The 23,007-nt window shown below is 46.1% G+C and overlaps 1 protein-coding gene and 1 long non-coding RNA gene across 8 annotated transcripts in view; one reads left to right on the forward strand and one right to left on the reverse strand.

Moving 5' to 3' along the window:
• Nucleotides 1-23,007, forward strand: part of BCL2 (BCL2 apoptosis regulator) — a 233,309-nt gene that overhangs the window by 19,256 nt on the left and 191,046 nt on the right. For 2 of the 7 annotated variants that reach the window (XM_064578768.1, XM_064578769.1), the window contains exon 3: nucleotides 17,350-17,399. The exons of 4 other annotated variants lie outside the window; for them this stretch is intronic. In XM_064578768.1, the coding sequence (XP_064434838.1) occupies nucleotides 17,350-17,399 (50 nt within the window). Of the gene's footprint in view, nucleotides 1-196; nucleotides 516-17,349; nucleotides 17,400-23,007 lie in introns of all 7 variants that reach the window. One more of the 7 variants, XR_010407476.1, reaches the window with a different exon arrangement.
• Nucleotides 1-23,007, reverse strand: part of LOC129046177 (uncharacterized) — a 56,301-nt gene that overhangs the window by 2,273 nt on the left and 31,021 nt on the right. Inside the window, exon 2 of the long non-coding RNA XR_008506993.2 lies at nucleotides 6,592-6,793. This is a non-coding gene — a long non-coding RNA (uncharacterized LOC129046177). The remainder of the gene's footprint in view (nucleotides 1-6,591; nucleotides 6,794-23,007) is intronic.

The following is a 23,007-nucleotide window of genomic DNA, read 5'->3' on the forward strand; positions in this document are numbered from 1 at the left end:
ACAGTCTTTTCCCTGGCATAAGACACCAGCTTTGTAATGAAAATGGAATTTCTCTGGGAAAGAGTCCTAGAAAGAGATAGGCCGTTGAGATAAAATAACACATTGTAAGCTAGTATCAGATTGTTTTCTGTGTGTTTTCCCTTGCAGGCTTGCCTTCTCTGTTGTGTCATTTACTTTGTCCACTTGCCCCCTGCAGATCCACGCCCCCTGTGCCCCCCCCCACCCCCCGCCAGCCCCACAACCCGAAGGAAGAAGAAGGAGTGTGTGCATCTCGAGGCCTTCGTGCTCTACCTTGAGTTGACCCTCAACGTACCTGGCGGGAAGGGGAAGGGGTCCTCTAGGGTAAACATGGCTTTTGGGGATGGAAGCCGCCTGTGGCTTTCTGGAATGAAGGGTGGTGAGTTTGGTTTCCCAGGTGGCCCATGGACCGGAATGTGAGCTCCACGGTATTCAGGTGTGCGTGCGCTGTCATGGATCATTACAACCCCAACTGAGGCTGTGTTTTCATGCCATAGGTCAGAGTCATATAAAATAAACTCTTGTCATAACAAAGGATGTAGCAGCCAGATTACATCTCAGAGCTCCTTCACTCGCTTACCCCAGAGGACACTGATTTTCATGGCAGTGTGGGGGAGGGCTTCTATTTTATGCTGATTCCAACCGGGGGTCTCTGTTGCTCTACCACCTTTGTAAATGGTGATAAATAGTGGTGGCCATAGCAGCATGGAGAAAGAGTGTGGCCTGGAAACCCAGCCAAACGCTCTTGACTCCAATTTTATGCAAATTCGCCGAACAGAACGCAAATGATTTCCCAGTAATGCGGGACCTCAGTGCTCCTCTGTTTCAGCGGGCTCCCTGGGCTTCTGGCAACAGCCCCCGTAGGGGCGTGGAGGTAAAGGGTGGCTGGCAAGGAGGGGCTCCCAGCGTCGGTGGAGACCCCACCTGGGATTTCACCAGGAGCACCAGCTTTCCCTTTGGCATCCTGCAAGCCAGGACTTCTGGGTTTCAAGAACAGGAAGAGGTCATCACAGACTAATGCTTTTTAAAGTCCTTTATGTGTCCACTTAGCCCGTGATGTTCCGTGATCACAGTAGACATCCAAACACTTAGGCACCTCACACATATTTTGATTGGGCGTTTAAGACAGTGTGCTAGGCATCGAGAAAAGACTCGTGTGCAACCTTCAAAGCGTGAAACCGTAACAAAGTGTGTCTAAAATCTCCTCCACTGTCCGGCGGTGCCATAGCCCCTGGGCATGTGAAATGTGGCTAGCCTGGATGGAGGTGTGATTGGAGTATAAAATGCACACCAGATTTCAAAGACTTAGTGTAAAAAGATGAATGCAAAAATACTTTATTAGCAATTTTTATGTTGAACATATGTTGCAATGATAATGTTTGTATGTATTGGTTTAAATAAAAATATATTAAATGTGGCCACTAGAAAATTTAAAATTATATATGTGGCTCATATTATACTTCTATTGGACAGCACTGGTCTAGACTGCTACCCATTTATTACCCAGTGTGGTCACCTTTTTACTCCCATCTTTGGGTATTATTACATAGGAGGGTAGAAAGAGCTTTCCTTTTTGCACAGATGGGGTATAGTTTAGACAGTTTTGTGGCACATTGTGTGACTCTTTCCCAAGTGCATTCGCATCCAGGTTCTTGTTGAGTCCAGTCTTAGTCCACGCAGGGAGGGCCTGGCCATACTTTTAAAGGTGAGTATGTTGAAGGAGAAGATGAGGCTTGCTCACCTGCCTCAAGAGTTGGGAGTCAGGAGTACAATGTCAGACTTTCAGCTTCTAGTCCAATGCCTGTTAGAAATAAACTAAAAACTTCCGGTGGGAATATTTACTTAGAGACAATAGGACAGGATCCTATTTAGAAATAAATGTCTGTGTTTGTGAATGTACATGCACACAAGCATGTCCTGCAACTGACTGATGTGACACATTCATCAAAGGTTGGAGCCAATGTTCAGTGGAAAAGTGTGACTCATGTTGAATTTTGGGAACCATCAGGTCAAGGTTAGGGGAGGGTTAGTGCATGTTGTCCTGACAAGGGGATGCTTTCTTCTGTTGGAAGTCAGCTGTGGTCATGTCCAGTTCCTGGCAGCATGCAGCGAGGTCAGTGGATCTCACCTGTCAGAAAGGTCTGAGACTAGATTGGATCATTCATGGGATGGAAGGACAAAGCAGCTACCCTGGACCAAAGAGGCAGGGGATCAGATCCCAGGAGCCCCTTCTGAATTACTTTACTCCCAGCACTTCTAACAGCAGATGCGGAGGTGTTTTCCTCACTCCAAGAACCAGTTCTCCGAATCTCTGGACGTCAGCTAGGCATCCCACAGTTTAATTCAATTTTGACACTAACTACCTGGAGTTAGCATCAGATCCCACAGACTGTCCCCCTGCTTTAGACACCAATGTCTGGGCCACCCACATTTCTGACCCACCAGTTATAAACCAGAGGTTTTCACTACCCCTTCCTCGCGTTTGATAATTTATTAAAGTGGTTCATATGACTCAGGAATATACTTGACTTACTATGACTGGTTTGTTATAAAGGATACAACTCAGGAACAACCAAATGGAAGAAATGCATAGGGCAAGGTATGGGGGAAGTGTTGTGGAGTTGTTCTTCAACCTGGAAGTTCTCAGAACCTCATAGTTTAGGGGTTTTAATGAAGCTTCCATTATGAAGGCATGATTGATGAAATCTTTGGCCATTGGTGATTGACTCATTCTCTAGCCCCTCTCCCTCCAGAAAAGGTTCCAACCCCTGTAATCAAACCTTAGGCTTTCTGGTGACAGGCCTCCCCTACATCCTGAAATGATCTAAGACCACCAGCCACTCGTCATCTGATTAGCATACAAAAGACACTCATCAGTAGAGATTCCAAGGGTCTTAGAAGCTCCTGTGTCAGGAACTCCGGACTAAGGCCGAGTATTATAACAAAAGATACCGCTATCACCGCTGTCTTTCAGGAAATTCCAAGAGTTTTAGGAGCTCTGTGCCAGTAACCGGAGGTGAAGATCAAATATATATTTCTTATTATATCACAATATCACACACTCAATCCAGACAAAGGATGGGGGGAGGTACACTTCTAGTGAAGAAGCTATCAAGGTCAAGAATACGTGGCTGGTCTGGCGGGTGAGATTAGCACAGTACTGAGGGCCAGGGGCCAAGAGCCTTGGGCTGTGTCCCGGCCCTCCGAGTGCTGTTTGGGCATGTTGCACACTCCTCTGAGCTTGCGTTTCTTCATCTGCAAATCAGAGAGTTGGATTAGAGGGCGTCTCACTAAGATTTTGTTATTCTATGAGTGTTGAAGGCCAGAGAATCAAGTAGAATAGTATTAATATCCAATCAATGATAGCATTGGGGTTTGGTGTTCCTGCTTTTTCTTTTGTCTAATAACCTTGGGGGCCCCTGCGATCCATGGTAAATACCATCACTGGCTTGGACCAGTTATTTGGCCCTGAGTGAGACAGGGGTTGGGTCTAGGATTACCTTAGAGCTTTAGCTGATGCACAGGTGTTGTCGTGTAATATCTACAAACATTTATACCCTTGTCCCTTTCCTGGCTCTCTTCTCTTTACCCCTGTCCTTTCTGTGAGTTATAATTATTTCTTAGCTGATATCTTGGAAGTCTCCCAGTTGTGCAGGTAGTAACTCTCCCCACATTGATCATATGCTTTAGTAAATCACTGCTTGTTTTCTGTCTACAACTGTTTTTGCTGCTTTGCACCTCCTATGAATTAGAAAGCTCCTGGGCTACAGATGAAGGCATAAGAATTTCACTCCTTTGCTTTGTAAAGACTAGATTTTAATTGCTTTTAGGAGGTGTTGGGGGACAAAAGGCCTTGGATCTCGAGAGAGCTTTGTATTTTGTAGAGCATCACCCCAGGAGCACATTCCCCCAGTGAGGGTTCCAGTCACCCCTTCTGCCTCATTATACTTCACTGAGCGCTGAGAAGCCTGGCATCGTTTCTGTTGGAATGAAAAGACTGGCAGAGCTGCCCGAGACAGCAGCACCACAAAACACTGTGGCAGAAGGTTTGGTCTACATACCAAAGCAGCCAGAGTATTAATTGCATTCTCTGTGATCACACACACAAAAAAAGGCGCTGAATTATTCCCTTCATGTTTTAAGAATGACAGGCTTTCACTCTGCCAGCCCTAAGCGTAGTGGTATCACATGGCAAGGAGATGCTAGATTTGAAAAAAGAAGTGTAGAAGTGAAGCTCTCTGGTAGGCAGCTAGTTCTTAAAAAAAAAGATCTAAAGATGAACTGTGTCATAACTGGTACCTGGAGAAGATCGGGAGCAGGGGTGAGGAAGTGTCTCCATAAATCTACGCGATCTCTTATACTTTTCCATTTTGAGCTCTTGTTTTAAATTTTGAAATGGGACATTTGAAATTGCTAGCTACAGTTTGTCTTTGTTTTCGTGGGTGGATTAGTGAAAACGTGGTACAGGGTTTGTACCAACATGCTGGTGAATATTCCGAATATCCACACCATGCACTCACACCCTTTGGGCCTCTCCAGGAATGTACCCCGTTCACAACCCACACTGACATGTATACCACCCCAACACATGCACGGTCCCTGCCCGGTCACTGTCACCTCTGGACCTGCGGAACATATTTTGTCAAGACTGTTTGTGATGATTTAACTTGGTTGGGAGGAGAATAGATAAAGCAGGTGTCAGCCTGTGTATTGGGGATTTTCCTCTGATGAAAATTGTTATTCTGTGCAGCACCCCACCCTCCCTTCACAACCCTGAAAAAGAGAAGTATGTGCGCTGCTGATGTTCAGGGTTTGAGTGTGTTTTCGTTTAAAGTGTTGGGGGGGATCAGAGAGCATTTCGTTCTGGGTAGTGAGGTCCGGAGAAGTGTTTTGGTTTCATGTGATTAGACCTGTCTCACCAATCCTGCTGCTTGTGGACTCTCTGTGGTGGCAGGGGTGTCGGGGAGGGGGCTGGCTGCAGGGGAAGCAGCCACTGAGAGCCTGGCTGGGCGCTGGTGGGAGGAGGCTGGGGCCAGCCAGGGGCTGGGGCCATATGTTCATGGGAGGCTTCGAGCGCAGCTCCACTCTTCTGAACTTGCCCTGCCAGAGCATGCCTCTAACCAAAGCGAGGCTCCAGCAGCCACCGGGTTATGGTGTGAGAGTCATTGCTGACATGACTTGTCATCTGCAACAGGAGGATGCCCAGATCGTGAAAACCTTCCATCTTTGGGCTTGTTAGCCCACTGTGTGCAGTAGGGAGCTCGCTTTTATTTCCTGCTGCGTGGTGTGGGAGAGCACCTCACTCTGTGGAAACTTCTGCAGCAGAAACCTTTTCTGACAGTCCCCCCGGCATACACACACCTATTTCACCCACAGAGTCAAAGAGAACCGTTAAGCCATTCCTCAGTGTCGTATCTCGTGGGTGAAGGACCATTCATTTAAGACGTTGGTGAGAATGGTTCTGTCATTGTCTTCTTGCGGAGATCGTTTCATCCAAGCCCGTTCACAGAGCACCTGCTCGGTGCTGCACAAACCCTTCTGTGCGCGGGCCCCGCTCTGTGATCAGAATGCAACTCCCCGCCTGGAATTGTGAATGTTGGCAATATAGAGAGCCTGCATGATTTCTTACCCATGTTCCTTGGTTCAGAAGGAAAACCTTTCTAAAATTTTGTATTTTGTTTCAGTGTTCACCTCAATCTATCGGATAGCCATCCATTCATATCTAGTATGACCATAAAGGTTGCTGTCCATGCTGGGACACTTATAAGGGTGAAAGGAGGTGTTATTAATTACTGGGACATCGGGAGAAACTGAGATGGTCCCAGGCACAGGCACCCACAGTAATAACCCCGAATGTATTCATCTTCTTAAGGATTGGGCATGATTTTTTTTTAAAAAATTGTGGCTGGATCCTTTCTGCATTTTTCTGAAAACCAAATGGACTGTTTTGTAGGTTTCCACGTCAGAACAAACCACCCTGCAAATATACCCATGAGAACCACTCTAGTTAACCTGTTACGTCTTTCCCTGGGTCTTGTCTGGACTCCGTATTTCCACCCCGAAGAGGCGGCCACACAGAGTTTTCCCATTGCACCCCAAGAGGGTGTTTGCTCTGTTTGTTTCACTTTCTGTGAATGATGCCAGGCGCAGGTTTGTGGATCCGTTGACACTTGATGAGTATTGGTTTCCAGAGCTGACGAGGGCCTGTTGAAGAGCGTTAGGCCGCATGTGACAGTAGCTGTCCAACTAGGTAATGTTCCCATCAACACGGTCCTGTGAGTCCTTGATAAGAAGACTGATGACTTTTTGAAAAATACAGAATATTTTTCTCATAGCCGTGAACTTCCATCTCCTCAGTCAAAATAATAATATACTTTGGGAACAATTTAGAGATTCTTTCAACAAATAAAGAATGTAAACCAAGCATATATGCCTCAAGAATTTGACATTGGAAGAAAATCCGCTTCATCTCACTAAGTAACTCTCGTGAAAACCTCATCCTTTTTTTTTTTTTGCTTTTTTTGCACTTTTCAATCTGCAGCTAAATTAGGCCACAGGAAAAGGATATCGTACCTTCAAAGAGCCAGTGGGGTTGGCTGGGTTCTTTCTATTCGTGGAAAGAGCTGTGGGTGCTGAGGGTAGAAGTCAGGCTTCTGTTCCATGCTAAGGTGGGAAGGTTCGGTCTTGAGATGCATCGCTCGGCTGTGGAGGAGGGCACAGATGTTGAGCGGCTTTATCAACATCTTCGAGGCGTTTGAAATGTGTTGATAATGACCTGGGAAAGAGAGACGGGCGGGACAAGGGTGGGAGTAGGAAAGGAACATTCCTCCTACACAGCGCGCACATCTTCTCTTGTTTTTGTACCCGTGGTGGCTGCAGATGAAGTGAATTAGGTTATTCGTTTCCCTTGCCTTCTACCAGACATGAGTGTTTCTCGAAGCCCGGGGTGCTTTTGGCCTGCTGAGCGAAACACGAAGGAAGTCTGTGGAAGGAGAGCTGGCCCGAGCAGCGGGCAACATTCTCCTCCTTCCATCGTGCTCCCTCTCTCCGGTCGGAGGCCAATAGTGGGGTTTAGCTTGGGTTTTGTTGAAAAAGATTGCTGCTATGGCCCTTATTATGGGTGAGATGTGGCGGTGTTTTCTTTGTTTCAAGTTAAAAACCAGTTTTAGGAATGCTCTTTTGCTTTAAAAACATGTTCTGAGGGGGCGTGCTGAGTAAATGGTTTGGAAGGCCCTTGAATACTGTTTTTCTCTCTCTCTCTCTCTCACCTCTTTTCCTGACTTTCTTTCCAGTGACTTTCTCTATCCCCACAGCTTCGGTATCACATACAGGTGGCTGATTCTGGAACGGGTATCTCTGCAGAGTCCAGTTCTGCCTATGTACTGTTTCCTGATGAAGCTTTCCTCCCAGATTTCCTGTGGGCAGCTCAAACCTAACATATCATCAAAAACACTTAATGCAGGACTAAACTCATTATCCTCCTTCTAGAACCTTTCTCGGACTTTGCCGGTCGGCTCCACTCGGCACCATCATCCCGATCACCCCGAGGCAGGACTTAGGATGCTTTTTTCGTGCTTCTGCTCCACACCTACGCAGGGAACCACCCAGGCCCTGCCATCCTCCGTGTCTCCCTAGGCTTGCTGCCCTTTGTAACTCTTGCCTAGGAGATCCCATTAACCTGAGCAAGTTTTCTCCTCACTCCAGTTAGCTTATGCCTTGTAACAGACTTGAAAATCCTTCCCTGATTGAAAAAAAAGGCTCCTCTTCTTCTGGAAGAAAAAGGAGCCTCCTGCTAAGTTCCTCCCTTCCTGTGAGTGCTCGCCCTTCAGCGGTCCCTGCTGCTCTGTAGCAAGATTTGCTACCCCTCAGACCCATCCAGTCTTCTCTGCTCTGGGCATTTTTGTTCCTGTTATTTTTAAATCCCATAGTGCTCTGCTTCCATTGAAGTTTTCCAAAATTCTGCATCTGTTAAGGCTCAGTTCCCCTGGAGGAAGGAAAGTGTCCCTATTGGAAGCGACTCCGCTGACCCCTACATTTCTGCCATGCTTCCAACCTTCCTGGGGCCTCACTTCCAAGCTCTGATACCGCTTCCATACACAGATGTTTGCTGTCCTTTTCTTTCTTCCTCTCCTAGGTTGTAAGTGTGTTGAGACCCAGCCCCACCTCTTCTGCATTTGCCTATTCACCACCATGCCTTAAAACTGGTCTCGTACTAGTACATGCTCAATGACATTTGCCAAATGAATGACTCAGCGAGTGAAGTATAGTGGCCTTGCCATCTCTTACTTTAGGATTTGTTCACTTCTTTCCTGGCTTCATTCATTCATTCATTCATTCATTCATTCATTCAACAGTTAATATAGTGAGTGCCTGCTACAGCGTTAAGCATGTGGATTCATCAGCAAGCAAAACCAAGATCTCTACCTGAAGGTGCTTACATTCTGCCTTCTTGCCAAGACTCCCATCTTTGCAGTCACTCTATTCAGCTCTTGAAGAAACAGAACTGCAGTTATTTTAAACATTATTAACTTTATATTTTGTCATTCTGTGATTGAACCTTGCAGCCAGGAAGTTCTGCCTTCTTGGTAGTTTGCAACTTTGAGGATCTTGTTCTTAAAATTGGCTACATATCCCAGTGGCTGGGAGGGTGTTGGAAATGCTACTTCTTTTCGCTGCCTGACGACCAAATCAAGGCATTTTGCAAATTGCTCAGAAAGAGCGACATAAGTCTCCTTGATTTTTGAGGGTTTTTTTAATCTGCAGCATTGAAACTTTTGCTAGGCTGCTGCCCCTGCAGTAGGAGCAACTCAGTGCTCACCTTCCTTTGTTATTTGCTACATATTATGAAACAAAAGCAAAAACAAAACAGCAGTGAATTACATCCTGGCATCAGTAAGAAGGGAAAACAACTGTTTTTCAAAGTTCGATCTGTATGTTACCAATAAGGGAGAAATTTGTATTTTGTCGTGTAGGTATATGAAAATAGGGCAGTGTTAATGGTAAACACATTAATGGAGAATGTGCCTCAAGTCTTTATTGGACCCATAATCATTCTCTATTTGTGATTTTGAATGACTGTTGGTCACAACACATAGACTCGCAATAATGTGCCATCTTCATGTAGGACTCTCTAGCTACAAGTTCTTTTTTATTATAGCTGCGGTGAAACAGTATTTGTGGAAAGAGATTGCTCTCAATGCCAAAACCCAGCAATTTTGTTTTCAAATTCCTGAAAACTAAAAAAAGAAATCTTGGTGACATAAATGTTCCAAATTCAAAATATCCAAAAGTGAACTCATCAACTTCCTCCTTGAGCCTGCTGTTCCCTGTCTGTCTTGTCTGGGTAGTGATATCACCATCCACCCAGACAAAGCCCAAACCCTTAGATCATTTTCAACTCAGTTGTTCTCATCTGTGAGGTGGAATTTTCCTGGATGATCCCTGAAGATCCTTTCCAACTCTACAACTCTGTAGCCTGCAGTTCTGTGGTTCCTTCTTGACACGAATTCCCCACACAGCTCAATCCCACCTTTGAAATCTCTCACCGAGAGAGATGTGAATTGGCCTCGCTCTCTTTGAGCACCACCTGTTCCCAGCCCCGTTCATTCTCTTTGCCAAAATATCTTCCTAAAACACCTGTTCTAGACCTTGAGAAATCCTTATTTTCTCTGAGCTTCTGTTTCCTTGTTAGTTTGTGACTGGTCAAGAGTATAAAATTATTAGCCTAAAGAATTCTTAATATTTTCTAAGAAGATTGGCTCCTAAAGAAGCCGCTTTGTCTTGCTAATTCAGGTGACTGGTGGGAAGACCAGAAAAGCAGTCAGTTGCTCTGAGTAAGAAATGGTACCATGGAGCTATTGGGGTAGGAAAGAAAGAAGGAAAGGGAGACAGGAGAACAGCCAGTACAGGAGTAAGAGGTTGTGGGGAGAGGAGTGTGCAGAGGAGGTTTAGGGTGAGTGTTGCTGTGGAATGTGCTGGTTATCTCCTCGGTGTCCTGCATTGGAGACCTGCATTCCTTCCAGGCCCTCCGAGCTGTGTGGGGTGCCTTTTGGATGGGTCTTCATATTGTCAGGGGAGTCAGGAGACCCAGATCCACAATGGGGGTAGTAACATCTACTCCGTGGGGTTATTACGAAGTTATCGTGAGGGTGCTGTGCCTGGCAGTTTGGGTACTAAGGAAGTGTTGACCTTCTTCCCATGATTCTCTGCCACCTCCAATCTCTCCATGTCACATTCCACCCCTCACCCCAAAACTGCCCCAAATCCTAACTCTATGGCTTGGTATACAGGGCCTTCTGGGCTGGCACTGGTCCTCGTTCCAGCTTACCTCTCACCCCCTGTCTCCTCTCTACTTCCTGCTCCCTGCCCCCCAACAGCCCCAATCTCTTTGTTGAGTCTCTCCTTCAATCAGAACTAACTTTCCCTTTGTCTGGGTTCTCTCTGTGTTTGCATGAAGCACAGTAGGTTTGTATCATAATTATGCATGTATGTCTGTGTGCCCCCCAACTGTGTAAGATGTTCTCAATTCATATCTGATGAACTGAAATTCATTCCTAAACAATTGCAGCAACGTTAAGGATCATAAAAGGAAGAGTAAGGCATGTCTTCTACGTGGTGCTCCCATTTCATACACAGGTAGCACGCCTGATCGGGGGCAGATTTTATCTGACCCACGTCTTGAAGCTGTGGGTGCCTCACGGTGTCTGTGGTCTGATTTCACAGAGCTGTCATAGGGTCAGAGCCCCCCAGGAGACCCTTTTAGGACACAGTCCAGATATACCCCGAGCGGGACGGGCATCCTGGCCCTGACAGAGCCTGGCAGGCTGCTGCTGCAGAAAGTGGGGGCAGAAAGCACCTCCACCTCCGCACACCCCCATCCGGTAGTCTGTCTGCTGTCGGGTGTAGGTGACCAGCAGAAGGCCAGGGATACAAAGACGCGCTCGCTGAACGGAATCTTGAGTGCACTTCCAGGCTTTTCCAAACCAGGGCTGAGACAGAGCAGGCACCCCGCCCCCCCCATTCATTCCCACACCTCGCACCACCTTGATGTCACGTCTCTCCCTTCCTCGGTGAGCCTCTTGGTGCAAGCCAAGCTCAGCGCTCCGTTCCCGTGTAACAGCCGCGACACGTGGCTCACGTAGGTTCCGTGTGTGGCGCACACAGGCCTCTAGAAGCTTCTCCCACCCAGCCCCTCCGCAGCCATAACCCATCTTGTATTTGCCTATGCTCCCCTTTCACAGGCTTGCGGGGAGGGTGCACTCTGCAGCGGCCTCCTCACCCGGACACAGCTCCAGGTGAGGCCTTGCATCCCTGGGGAGCTGTCCGGAGCGCCGCCAGGGCTCCTCCCGCCGCCTAGGGCTCCGTTCCCGAGGTCCGCCAGAGACAGAACACACCAAGGGCAGAGCCTCCACCGGCCTTTTCCTTCCCAGCCAGCCCATCTCCGGGGTGATGGTCTTCAGCGGGGGACAACAATCCCTCATTCCTTGCCAGGGGAGCTGAGTGCACAAGGCTCTTGGACGAGTGAGAAGTTCCCCCCCGTGATCTTTGCTTTTCCATCTGAAATGAATCCTTGTTCCAGCCCCCCTTCCTCCAGCTGCTGTATATAGGCCCTTCTTGGTCCCTTGGGTGGTGCAAGCGCAGGTGAGCGGGCCGTGGCCGGCCCTGAAAGACAGGGCGAGGTGGGGAGCCGGGAGGCTCACAAGACCTCTGTGCCTCTGCGACCCCTTGCCGGCAACTCCTTCCCCTGTATTCCCGGCGGCTACACTCGCTGGAGTGGAGCCTGGGAGGAGCTCGCCCCTTTGACCTTCCGGGTTCTCACGGTCTGGATCCAGAGCTGCGTAAGCCTGTCTTGGGTCTGGGGGAGGAAAAACCCACACTTCTCTCCCGCTCTACCTAGAATACACTGCAACCAGAAATGTAGTCAAGGTGCCCCTCCCGTGGCCTTTTTAAATAAGGTGTTTGCATTGTTAGGGACAGCACCGTTCTCGGCTCTGAAATCTTAACACTCTTGAGTCATGGGTTTGAAGGTACCTTTTTTGGATCTAAAATTTCAAAGCAACAAACTGGTTTTAAGGGCCCCGTTGATGTTGGGAGAAGCCCTACCACCAGGTACTACAGAGTCCACACATGGGACAGGGATACGGGGCCTCACGTCGAGGCAGGGCCCAGGCCAAAGCCTCACATGGCCACCTTGTTCGGAATGACCCTTGTGAAGAGTCCGAATGCCTTTGGTACAGCTCAGGTCCTGGGAGTATCTCCTTCTGGGGCCCCCAAAGAGGGGAGACTATAATCAGGACCACATCTGGGTCCTTGCATGAGAGCCCTGCAGAATTATGTGTGATCCTCCCCCCTCTACCCTGCCCTGGTTTGGGGAACTCTTATGCTTCTGAGTGGGGAAAAAGCTATGGCTGATCTGATTCTGGGGCTCCTGCCAACACCAGTACCCTCAGCTCAGCCCTGACTTCGTTTACCTCACAGGACTTGAGTGAGCTCTGCGCCCAGAGGGAGCCCCACCTGGTCCTTAGCTTGGCATGGGGGCATCTTGACCAGATTTTTGGTTGTTATAGACGAAATATTTGTGTCCCTTCCCAAAATTCACGAAACTCATAGCTTTTGGGAGATGATGAGGTCATAAGGTGGATCCCTCATGAATCTGATTAGGGCCTTTATAAGAGAAACCCCAGAGAGCTCCCCTACCCCTTCTGGCATGAGAGGACACCGAGATGGCTGTCTGTGAACCAGGAAGTGGGTTCTCCTGAGATCTGGAATCTGCCAACACCTCCATCTTGGACTTCCCAGTGTCCAGAACTGTGAGAAATAAGTTGCCGTTGTTTATAGGCCACCTGGTCGATGCTCTTCTCTGATAGCTGTCTGCGCCGACTAACACACCAGGGTCTCAACCTTGGCCGCACATTGAAATCACCCAGGGAACATTTAAAAATACCAGGCCACACCTCAGACCGATTTAATCAGGATATATGAGGGTGGAGGGTGGAAGGTGGGACCCGAGATTCGGACGCTCCCCCCGGCGAAGACTGCCAACCCCACGCTTCCAAGCCTCCGGCGGCACACAGGTACCCCTTTTGTTGACCTGCTACAGTTAGGACCACAAAAGCTGGATCCCGGTTGCGCAGGAAAGGAAAGCTTCTTTTGTGTCACTGAAGGGTCTGAAGTCAGATTTTCCATTGGAATAAGACACAAATGCCAAGTTTATTTTAAAAGTGCTCTTGATCTACCTCAAACAAGGAAGTATAGAGAATCCTGTGGGAGCCATTTATTCTCACATTTGAGTGCGCCTTTCGCTTCCTCTGCACCAAGCCTGATGGCATTCCCCATCACCAGAGGGGCCCTGTGGCTTACTGGGAATGTAATTGAACTGAAAATTCTGGGGTTGTGCACTGGGTGACTGGGAAAGTGACTGAAGTGGTTTTTCACTACACGGTGAAAAGTGATATGGAGAGAATAGGCGTCTTTATAAATTGCCCACTTTTCTGTCATGTTTCTAGGTTGGGACATGGGTCTCACAAGCAGAGGGTCATTCCTGGCTGAATCTGTCCAGTGACGATTTATCTAAAACTTTAAAAGGAGAAGAGCAGGCACGGTACATTTGCATTCAGTTATAACCACACAAACTTTTTTTTTTTTTTAAAGATCTTATTTATTTATTTGACAGAGAGAGAGAGACAGCAGCAAGAGAGGGAACACAGCAAGGGGAGTGGAGGAGGGAGAAGCAGGCTTCCCACGGAGCAGGGAGCCCGATGCGGGGCTCGATCCCAGGACCCCGGGATCACAACCTGAGCCGAAGGCAGACACTTAACGACTGAGCCACCCAGGCGCCCCCCACGCAAACATTTTTAGGCTAACAAAATAAACAACTAAATTGGTGGTTTGTTTTATTACCAAAATGGTCGAGTTGCAGAGGCAGGAAAGCGTCTACTTCCCGGACTGGAAAAGGTTAAGTGTTCTTGTCAAGGAGGACCAAAAACTTGAAAAGCTCTACTATTTGGTCGAATTTCACTAAAATCAGAAAGTGATCCATTTGATAGCTAGCAACCAAAAAGACCTTTTGTGGTGACACAGAATGTTTTTAATTCTGAGAGATGGGCTTTTCAGAACTCTGCAAATGACATTTGTTTTTGGCATTTGGTGTTTTTGTTGCCATGTTTATTGCCTTTAGTTCCAAGTGGGAGTAGTTTTCTGCTCCTAATTACCCAAAAGGCAAGAAAAAAATAACTAGAATTAAAAAGGGGTGGGGAGGGGAAATATGTCCTGAGAGTTTCATTAATTGCAAAATGAAGTTAAATGGTGCATTCGATAAAAGTACTTCTCAGAACCGATGGAAGATTTCTCAGAAAGAGCCCATTAAAGCTGGATCCTCTAAAGCAGTGGAAATCCCAGGAACAAAAGCCAAATGCTTGGGAATTGAGTTTCAGAGGAATTTTTGAATTGGTGCAGCTTGGTAATTTACAAAATGGGATGGAATCGCAGACTGTTCTAAAATCTGTTCAGCTAAAATGGGATAATACATTTAGCTTACATGGACCACGCACACTCAGCGCTTGCTCTTATTATATTATTTACGGCCATTTATCAAGCATTTTTCTGTGAGCCAGGGCCAGTGTTTTGACAGTGGTGATTTTACTTCTGATGATTACAAAGATGCAGTGCCTTTCACAGAAGTCGTTAGTAGATTATACAAGGGTCATAATGCCAACTCTTTGGTGTTTCAAGTAAGTAAAACCTGTAATGGCATTTGAAATACTATTTAGGTAGATGTTAAAGCTAACCTTGAAAATAAGATTTTCATTTCATTGACATGCCTTATAGATTGGGTCTCTCTATTCAGGAGGAGAAAAGGAAAATAAACGAGTCAACTTTCTTTATTGCTTAAACCATGGGTTAAACTGGATATGTGGGCAGATCATTTTCAAAGCCACGATTAGGCTATTGCATGCAAATCTGGGCTTTTGAAGATTGGAAGCAATTCTGATAAACTCCCAGGGTAAATTCTGATCCTTTGGCACATGAGAGAAATAACTACTAGTTGCGTCTCATGGATTGAAATTGCTATTTAAAGATAATCAGAGGGACGCCTGGGTGGCTCAGTCGGTTAAGCGTCTGCCTTCGGCTCAGGTCGTGATCTCAGGGTCCTGGGATTGAGTCCCACGTCGGGCTCCCTGCTCAGTGGGGAGCCTGCTTCTCCCTCTGCCTGCCACTCCCCTGGCTTGTGTTCTCTCTCTCTCTGACAAATAAATAAATGAAATCTTTAAAAAAAAATAAAAATAATCAGAGTTGCTGTTAAATATCATCAAAGGGTGACCTGTAGCTTAACCCTCTGAATTACATATGCCGAGAACTTGGGGTAACGGAGCTAAATGAATTAAGTTATTAGGTCAAGAAATATTAATGCCCTTTTAATCAACTATAATCTTTAACTTAGTGATCAGTATTAAGTTCACCTTAGCTAATGATGGCAATGGGCTACGGTTATGCTACCAATAGAATACTTGGTGAGGCTGATAATACTGGTTACTGCTGTGGACTCCTTTTAGTTCACTCCTTACCATTAGAAATTCCTGTTGGTATTTGTGTTGACACATGAAACAACTTAGGGAAATTGTTCACTGATATTGGATGGACTAATAAAAAACCAGCAACTACCAACAGCCAGACGAATAACCCATGAGCCTCTATGGGTGTCTTCTCTCTACTGTGAGCGTGTTAAAGTTAACTTCTCCGGCTTGTAGCAGTACCTTGCAATAATGGTTGCTACCATTTCTTTTTTTTTTTTAATTTTAAAGTAGTTTTAAAAATTGTGGTAGAATATATACAACATGAAATTTACTGCTTTGACTATTTAAAAATGGTTTGGAAGCGGCGTTGTGCCCGTCACCACCATCCGTCTCCAGAACTTCTCTCATTTTCTCAAACAGGAGCTCTGTACTCATTAAGCACTAACTCGCGATTACCCCCTCTGTCCCTCACCCGCTGGCAACCACCACTCTACTTTCTGTCTCTTAGGAATTTGACAACTCTAGGTACTTCGTATAAGTGGAATCGTACTTATGTCACTTAGTGTTGCATCTTCAAGGTTCATCCACGCTGTAGTGTGTGTGTCAAAATTTCCTTCCTTTTTAAGGCTGAATAATATTCTATTGTATGTGTATACTACATTTTTGTTGGGTGCATATCGAGGAGTGGAGCTGTTTAGAGGTGATGCCAGCCGGTTTTCCGGAATGGTTGTATCAGCTTACGCTCCCACCAGCTGTGTAAGAGAGTTCCCGATAGTCTGCCTATGCTGCAAATTTAGAATTGTCAGTCTTCTTATTTTGGATATTCTAGTGTGTGTGTAGTGGTACCACATTGTGGGGGTTTTTTTTCATTTCTCTGGTTACCAGTTATTGATTACTGATTGTTTTTCATGTTTATTGATCATCCTCTTTTGTGACATGCTTGTTCAAGTCTCTTGCCCGTTTTTCATCTGTGCTGCCTGTCTTTTTATTATGGATGTGTAGGAGTTCTTTACACTTTTTGGTTTGAGCCCTTCATTAGTCATATGTGTTGCTCAATATCTTCTTCCCCCGTGACTTCTCTTTTTACTCTCTTAATAGACTCTTTTGATGGAAAGAAGTTTTAATTTGAATGCTGCCTTATTTACCATCCCAAGGTCATGAAGATTTTCTCTAACGTTAACTTCTAAAAGTGGTATCATTTTGCCGTTCACATTTACATTCATATAATGTGCCTGGAATTGAGTTATGTGAATGATTTGAGTTAGGAGGGCAAAGTTTTCTGTTTTTCCCCACGTGGATATCCAGTCAACTGGTGGGGGGGAAACATCTTTTTTTTCTGATGCTCTGAATTGGAATTTTCAAAAATTAGGCGTCCGTATATGTGGGGGTCTGATTGTGGGCTCTGTGTTCTACTCCACGGGTCTTTTGCCTACACCCATGGCAACGCCACACTGTCCTACTTGTCGTCACTTTACAGGTCTTGACATCCAGTAGAACGTTCTTTACCTCATTTTCTTTTCCTCAAGGGTATCCTGGCTGTATTTGGCCATTTGGCTTCCCTTTTTGAGTCGGTTTATCAAGGTCCACAAAAATTCCTATTGACATTTTGATTTGAATAGCATGTATTCCTGATAATTTCTGAATACAAATCCATTTCGGGAAGGGGAGGGACAGAAGCATGATAAAAAACAAAGATGAAGAAGAGAATAAGAGAGTCCATCACCGCACCAGCCAGGGTTGGGTGATCTTAAAAATACCATGTTATTTTTGGAGTGACATTTGTTGGGTATGAGATTATAGAAGTTGATTATTTTTTCAGGGACTTGGCCTTCAAGAATGCAATATTGGCTTCCATGGTGTTTCTCTGCGGTGAGTAGAGAGGGTGGACGGGACGTCGTGAGGATTAGGCGCAGTGTCATGCCGGTATCATGCCACATAGTTGTCCTGATAAGATGGTTATTTAGAAAAATTTGCCCTCTTCCTTTTCGCTGGCTTCCTTCCCTTTTATTGCTCTTCCACTGGGCAAAGGGGGCCGCATGAGAAGCATGATCAGTGCAAGGAAGAGCACATTTTGCGGCGGCTGTGGGAGGATTTGCTGGTTCCCAGGCAGGTGGAGCCCTATTTGTAAGACCAAACTTCAGTTTGTCTTCTGTTTGTCAGCAAGTGGTTAATAGGTGCCTGTTATGTATCAGGCACTATTAGTGGTGCTTGAGAACGAGATAGCAAGTCCTCGCTCTCCTCGAACTTAGTTCTGGTAGCAGAGAATGTCAGTATACAATTCAGTGCAAAATTTCATGTTGGGCATTGATAAATTCTGTAGAAGGAAAAAGGAGGGTGAGGGGCAGTGGCAGGGGATGGAGGAAGGTAGCCCTGTGGATGTATGAGAGACACACGGGGGAGCTGGCCGTGTTCAGAGGGGCGGCTCGGAGTGAGAGGGCGTGGGGGAGGGAGGTGGAGGGAAGTAGCCCCGCCCTGACCCAGATCTCGCTTTTTATGACAATATTAATGACACTCCTTTTACTCCCCTGCAATGAAATTTGTAGGAAATACAACTGACCTACCCACATAATTGCAAATCACCCATGGAATGCCTTAACCATATCTAAAGGAAACACACAAAAAAAGAGTCGGTTGTAATAAAATGACTATTTCAACATGTCAGGGTAGGCATGGCTACACTGGATGTCTTTGTGGGGTGGTCACGTGTTCGGGGGCCCTGCGTAGAATCCCCGGAAACGTGGCAGCCGTAAAGGCAGGTGCTGTAGACGTGTTACATAGGCAACTCAGTGGCACTCGGTGTGGCCTTTAGTGATGTGAGATTTCTGAAGTGGTGACGCTTCGGAGTAAAGTTCTAAACAACACAAAATATATCACTCCCGCCTGCATTCCTAGGTTCTTGTTTATGCAGATCTCGGAGAAAACACTTGGTGTTAACCTGTAAAATGGAGTCAGGTTTCTCACTGGAAGGGACATCCAGGGGACGTTGGAAAGTCATAAGGGATGTGGGATATTTCTTGGTCAGGCTGTGACCCTCTAAACACCACCGGTGACCCCCAATTATTAAGTGACTACCAGGACAGTCCCTGCGGATTTCCTGAACGCCCCTGGGGTGGTCTGCCCTCAAGAAGCACTGTAGGCTCTGGGAGACTCTCGAAAGGGTTTCAGATTTTGTTTTGTGTGGGATGGGAAGCCAATGGATGGTTTGAGCAGAGAAGTGAGGTGATCTGACTTAGGTTTTAGAGGAGTCTCCTGACGATAAATAGAACGGAGACTGAGGTTTCAACATCTCTCAGTAAGAACTTGTTCCCCTGAGAGAAGAGCTGCAGCGGGGCCGAGCTGACCTCAGTCTTTCCCCCGTGAAAATCTGTCTGTCTGCCCCCGAGCTTCCCAAATCCCCCATCGGAGGGCCTCTGTAAGCAGCTCAGCCGAATTGGCTGTCCACTTCAGCGTGCCGTCCCCATGGTGTCGTCTGTGCCCCAGACCCTTTCCAAGCATGGGTGCTGGCTGTCCCCTCATCCCCATACACACCCCTCATCGGTTTTTACTCCCCTTCCTACAATAAATGACAGATCCATGCCAAGCAGTTAGGAGTAGCTTTGTAGTTGAACTTCACACTTGGGTTCTTTTGCCGGGGCGGCCCCCCCACCCAAGCCTAACCCCTTCCAGCGCATATGCACCCCTCTCGGATCTGCTGCCCCTGCTCCAGACTTTGCTTTGGGCCTGCAGTCACAGAAGCATTTCCTGTAACTGGAATCCTCCATGCCAGGCCTGCCAGACAATAGATAGATAATTGGATAAATCCTAAACTGGAAACTGCAAACAATAAAAGAGAACACTACACGTAATGTAGTGTGCATGCTCCTCGGAGCTTGGCTGTTTACATATGAAACTACTTAAGCAAGTCCTTTATTTTTCAACAACAATGAAACTCGTTTAGTCATGAAACTCAGGGGCCCTCTCAGAGTGTGTTTAAGAAAAGAGTCAGGGCTGTATCGTGTTTAGCACCAGAGTGGAAAGGCACGTTCCAAATTCCCTTCTGTCCTGTGGGCCTGGTGGGTGTGGGGATGTTGAGGATGTCCGGCGAACACAGTGAGGAGGGCGCTCCCTGCAGCTTGCCCTGCCCGGGGGCAGAAGTGGCAGGAGAGAAGCACATGATCATTGCTGTTGTGTGTGTGTTCTGGTGAAATCTCACATTATTTCACTCAGCAGTCTTCAGGTCACCCCAACTTTGGCCATCAAAAATTATTTCCAGATTTTTTTGACAGTAACGGATATTGGAGCAAAAGAATGAATGTGTATACCATAGTGGCTAGATAAATACTTCCTCGGGGACCACCCACACACTTAGGAAGGCAGAATCTACTTCCGTTCTTAAGGGTGTTGGTGAACAAACGTTTGGGTTCTAGAAGGTCATAATATAGTAATAGCAGGACTGTACTCTTCACAGCTTGAGCGTAGCTGGACTTCGAATTTTCTGTCTAAAGAATTCAGCTTTCATTTAGATTTACCGGTTAGATGGACAAATACCTGGACTCAGCCATGTTCCTGGAAGTTTCTTCCTCTGGAGGAAGTGGGGCTCCTGGTAGGAATCACTGTAGGCCTTCACTCGTATGTGGCAGGTTGAAGAAAACGCAACTGCTTCAAAGATAAGAGTGGGAAGAAGTCAAATATTGACCTTTGTGGGTATCCAGTGTGGGAAAAGTGTCATTTAAAATACCTTTACCAAAGGTCAACTCCCGTGGTGGATGGGCCTAATCCGAGTTTAGCAGGAAGTTCAGGTATCAGTGTGTGAAGTTGTAGGAAGGATCCAGAGTTGGCCAAATCAGAAGAGAGGGAAAAAAAAATACCTTTCCCTCATTTTTGATCTTGAGGGAGATTGGAAATAAGAAGAATCAGGGCCTCAAGAATGAGGACTGAGAACATAGAATAGGAACATGGCTCCCTAGAGCCTTTCTTTGAAAAAAACAAAAAGTTCAGTTTCCCCAAAGTGACTTTTTTCCTCTTCACAAATGTGTTTTTCTTCCTTACTGAGAAATATCATCTCAATAATCTTGGTTCATTCTTTTATCCTCTCCTTACTATTCATTTGATCTGAGATGCTTATGACACAAGAAGCAGAAAGCATCTTGATCAGGAAGGTCTGAGAAAGAGCTCGGCTTTGTCTGCTACTATCATCTGCCGAGTCGAGTTAGGGGGTAGCCACAGCCTTTGATCATAAACCGTGGAACGGTTAGAGCTGGAAGGAACCTCAGAGTCACCTTGTTAACTCCCTCATTTCATAGATAAGAAAAGTAAGGTCTAAAGAGTTAGAGACTGTCAGAGCTTGAACAGCTAATTGGTGGCTGAGCTAGCAATCTAGGGGTAGATTTTTGATGAGGAACTTTCTGAGGTTCTTCAGATAAGCTCATATAACCGACACAGAGAGTAGGAAGGACTTGAAGGTTCTTTTTTTAAAAAAAAAAAAAAACCAAACCATAGGCTGTTTTAATTCTTTATCAGTGTCAATTTACTTTGGTTTGCCTTTGACCTTCGCCATCCCTGCTGAACCTGTAAATTGTGGTTGTTAATTTGCTCTCTTTGACATGTTTGTGAAAGACTCTTTTTAAGGAGTCAGTAGGGTTTAGAAGGGAGAGTGTTTGTTGTGCATTGCATATGTCTACTCTGCAACCCAATCCAGGATGGCCTTGGAAGTTCTTAGTAGGCTGACACCATGGGAAACCTGGACGGTGTTGCTCTGTAAAAAGTTTGCGGGATGCGGTCTCCGCATGCATTGGTTGATTAGTTTTGCAGGAAGATCTGACCAAGAGAAAGCATTCTGCGCCTGGCAGTGGCCTTGTTCTTCATGTGTCCAATTTAATACTCTCTATGTTTTGTCTATAAAATTCACCACTTAGAAAGAACTGTCCTTTCATAGAAAATGGACTTGATTTTTTAAAATAGATATAGAATTATGGAAATGTTGCTACATTACCAAACCCTCCTAAAAGGTTGAGAGGCTTTTTATTTGGTCCCTGTCTTTCCTGTGATTTGAGACTAGGTTATAAACAAGCCATAATGCAAAGGGTCTACCAAGAGACGTACAGCAGAAGCAGCCTCAGAAATAGAAATTGAATTTATAGGCAGTGAGATAGGGTAATTAGTTTTTATATTTAAAAATATCCTCAAACCAGAAGAGTCTGTTGTCTCAGATAGGGACTGGAATTGAGTTTGAATCCCAGTACCTCAATAATAGTTTGGTGGAAATTGTCTGCTTTGTATAAAATAAATCTGCAGTGTATATGTGTATATATGTACGTGTCATGTATATATTCCTCTCAAACACATGAATTAAAGTGTCTGATTAAAAAAATTCAGATTGCACAAACTGTACTTACAATTCTTAGCCTTAAATGTTGTTGATGTAGCTAAAGATGATCCGATTAGCCCACTGTCTGCCTTTTTTCTTGGAGTAGTTATTTGGAGTTCAAAATCAGCCAAACAGAAACCTTTTCTGCTTTTTTGCATGGAGAGCAAGCACTGTATCTGATGTTTACTCCGTTTTATGTTTTGTCTCCAACTGTGGATCACTACAGAATGTACATTTAAAACACTCTCCGTAGGTAAAATGATGGAAGATGGGAGTATGACGTGTCCAGTGGTGTGAGATATGCGTCAATTCAGCGAACCTTCTGTAACGAAAGTGTTTTTGCCACTGGTCTCTGTTGTTCTCAATTGGCAGAAACCAGATCCTGGTTTTGGAACTTGAGTGGATTTTTTTTTTCCAGGGTTGCATCATGACTTTGGGAGGGCATCCTGTCTGAAATGTGCTGTCTCGCCGGGCGGGGTCAGCGGCGCAGGGGCGGTGGGGGGGTAGAGAAATAGCATCTGCTAGCTGTGCTGGAGGCTCCCATGTGTGGGGTCAGCCACTGGTTCTTGGCTGAGAGTTCAGCTCGTGAAACTGCCACTGCTCGAGGAACCCTTGTGTCATGGAGAGAGGTCTAAGCATGGGATGAACTTGGAAACCAGAGGAAACCAGGTCTTCCTCCTCACGGGTTCTCCCTGGCCCTGGGTAGCTGCCGTCTGGATCATATAGAAGGTTTCACCAACCCTGCAAGACTTCTCTCTGTCTCTCTGTCTCTCTCTCTCTCTCCCTTTTGTCATAAAGCTCTATTTCCAAGGAAGGAAAGGAGATGGTGTTAAGGCGTAAGCCTCCAGGTCCACTCTTGTTACGTCAAACTCCAAGATGACGTCCAAAACCTTTTGTTGAACTGAAATTCTAGATTAGGTGTCTGAGCCACTCATCGCCTGGGGCTGGGAAATCTTTCTGTTGTGGAGAGGTGGCTGGCTGGCTGGGGTGTGGGTGTGTGTGCGGATGTAGAAAGTGGGGTGGGCTTTGGAACGCCATTCGCCTTACCAGTTGTCTCGGGGGGACTGAACGCAGAAAAACGCAAAGCTCAGGGCACCTAAACACTAGAGAAAGTTGGCAAGGGGAGATCAT

The sequence above is a fragment of the Mirounga angustirostris genome, unplaced genomic scaffold, assembly GCF_029215605.1.
Source record: "Mirounga angustirostris isolate CCGP_5_RB_7025 unplaced genomic scaffold, mMirAng1.0.hap1 SCAF_14, whole genome shotgun sequence".
NCBI classification, from domain to species: domain Eukaryota; kingdom Metazoa; phylum Chordata; class Mammalia; order Carnivora; family Phocidae; genus Mirounga; species Mirounga angustirostris.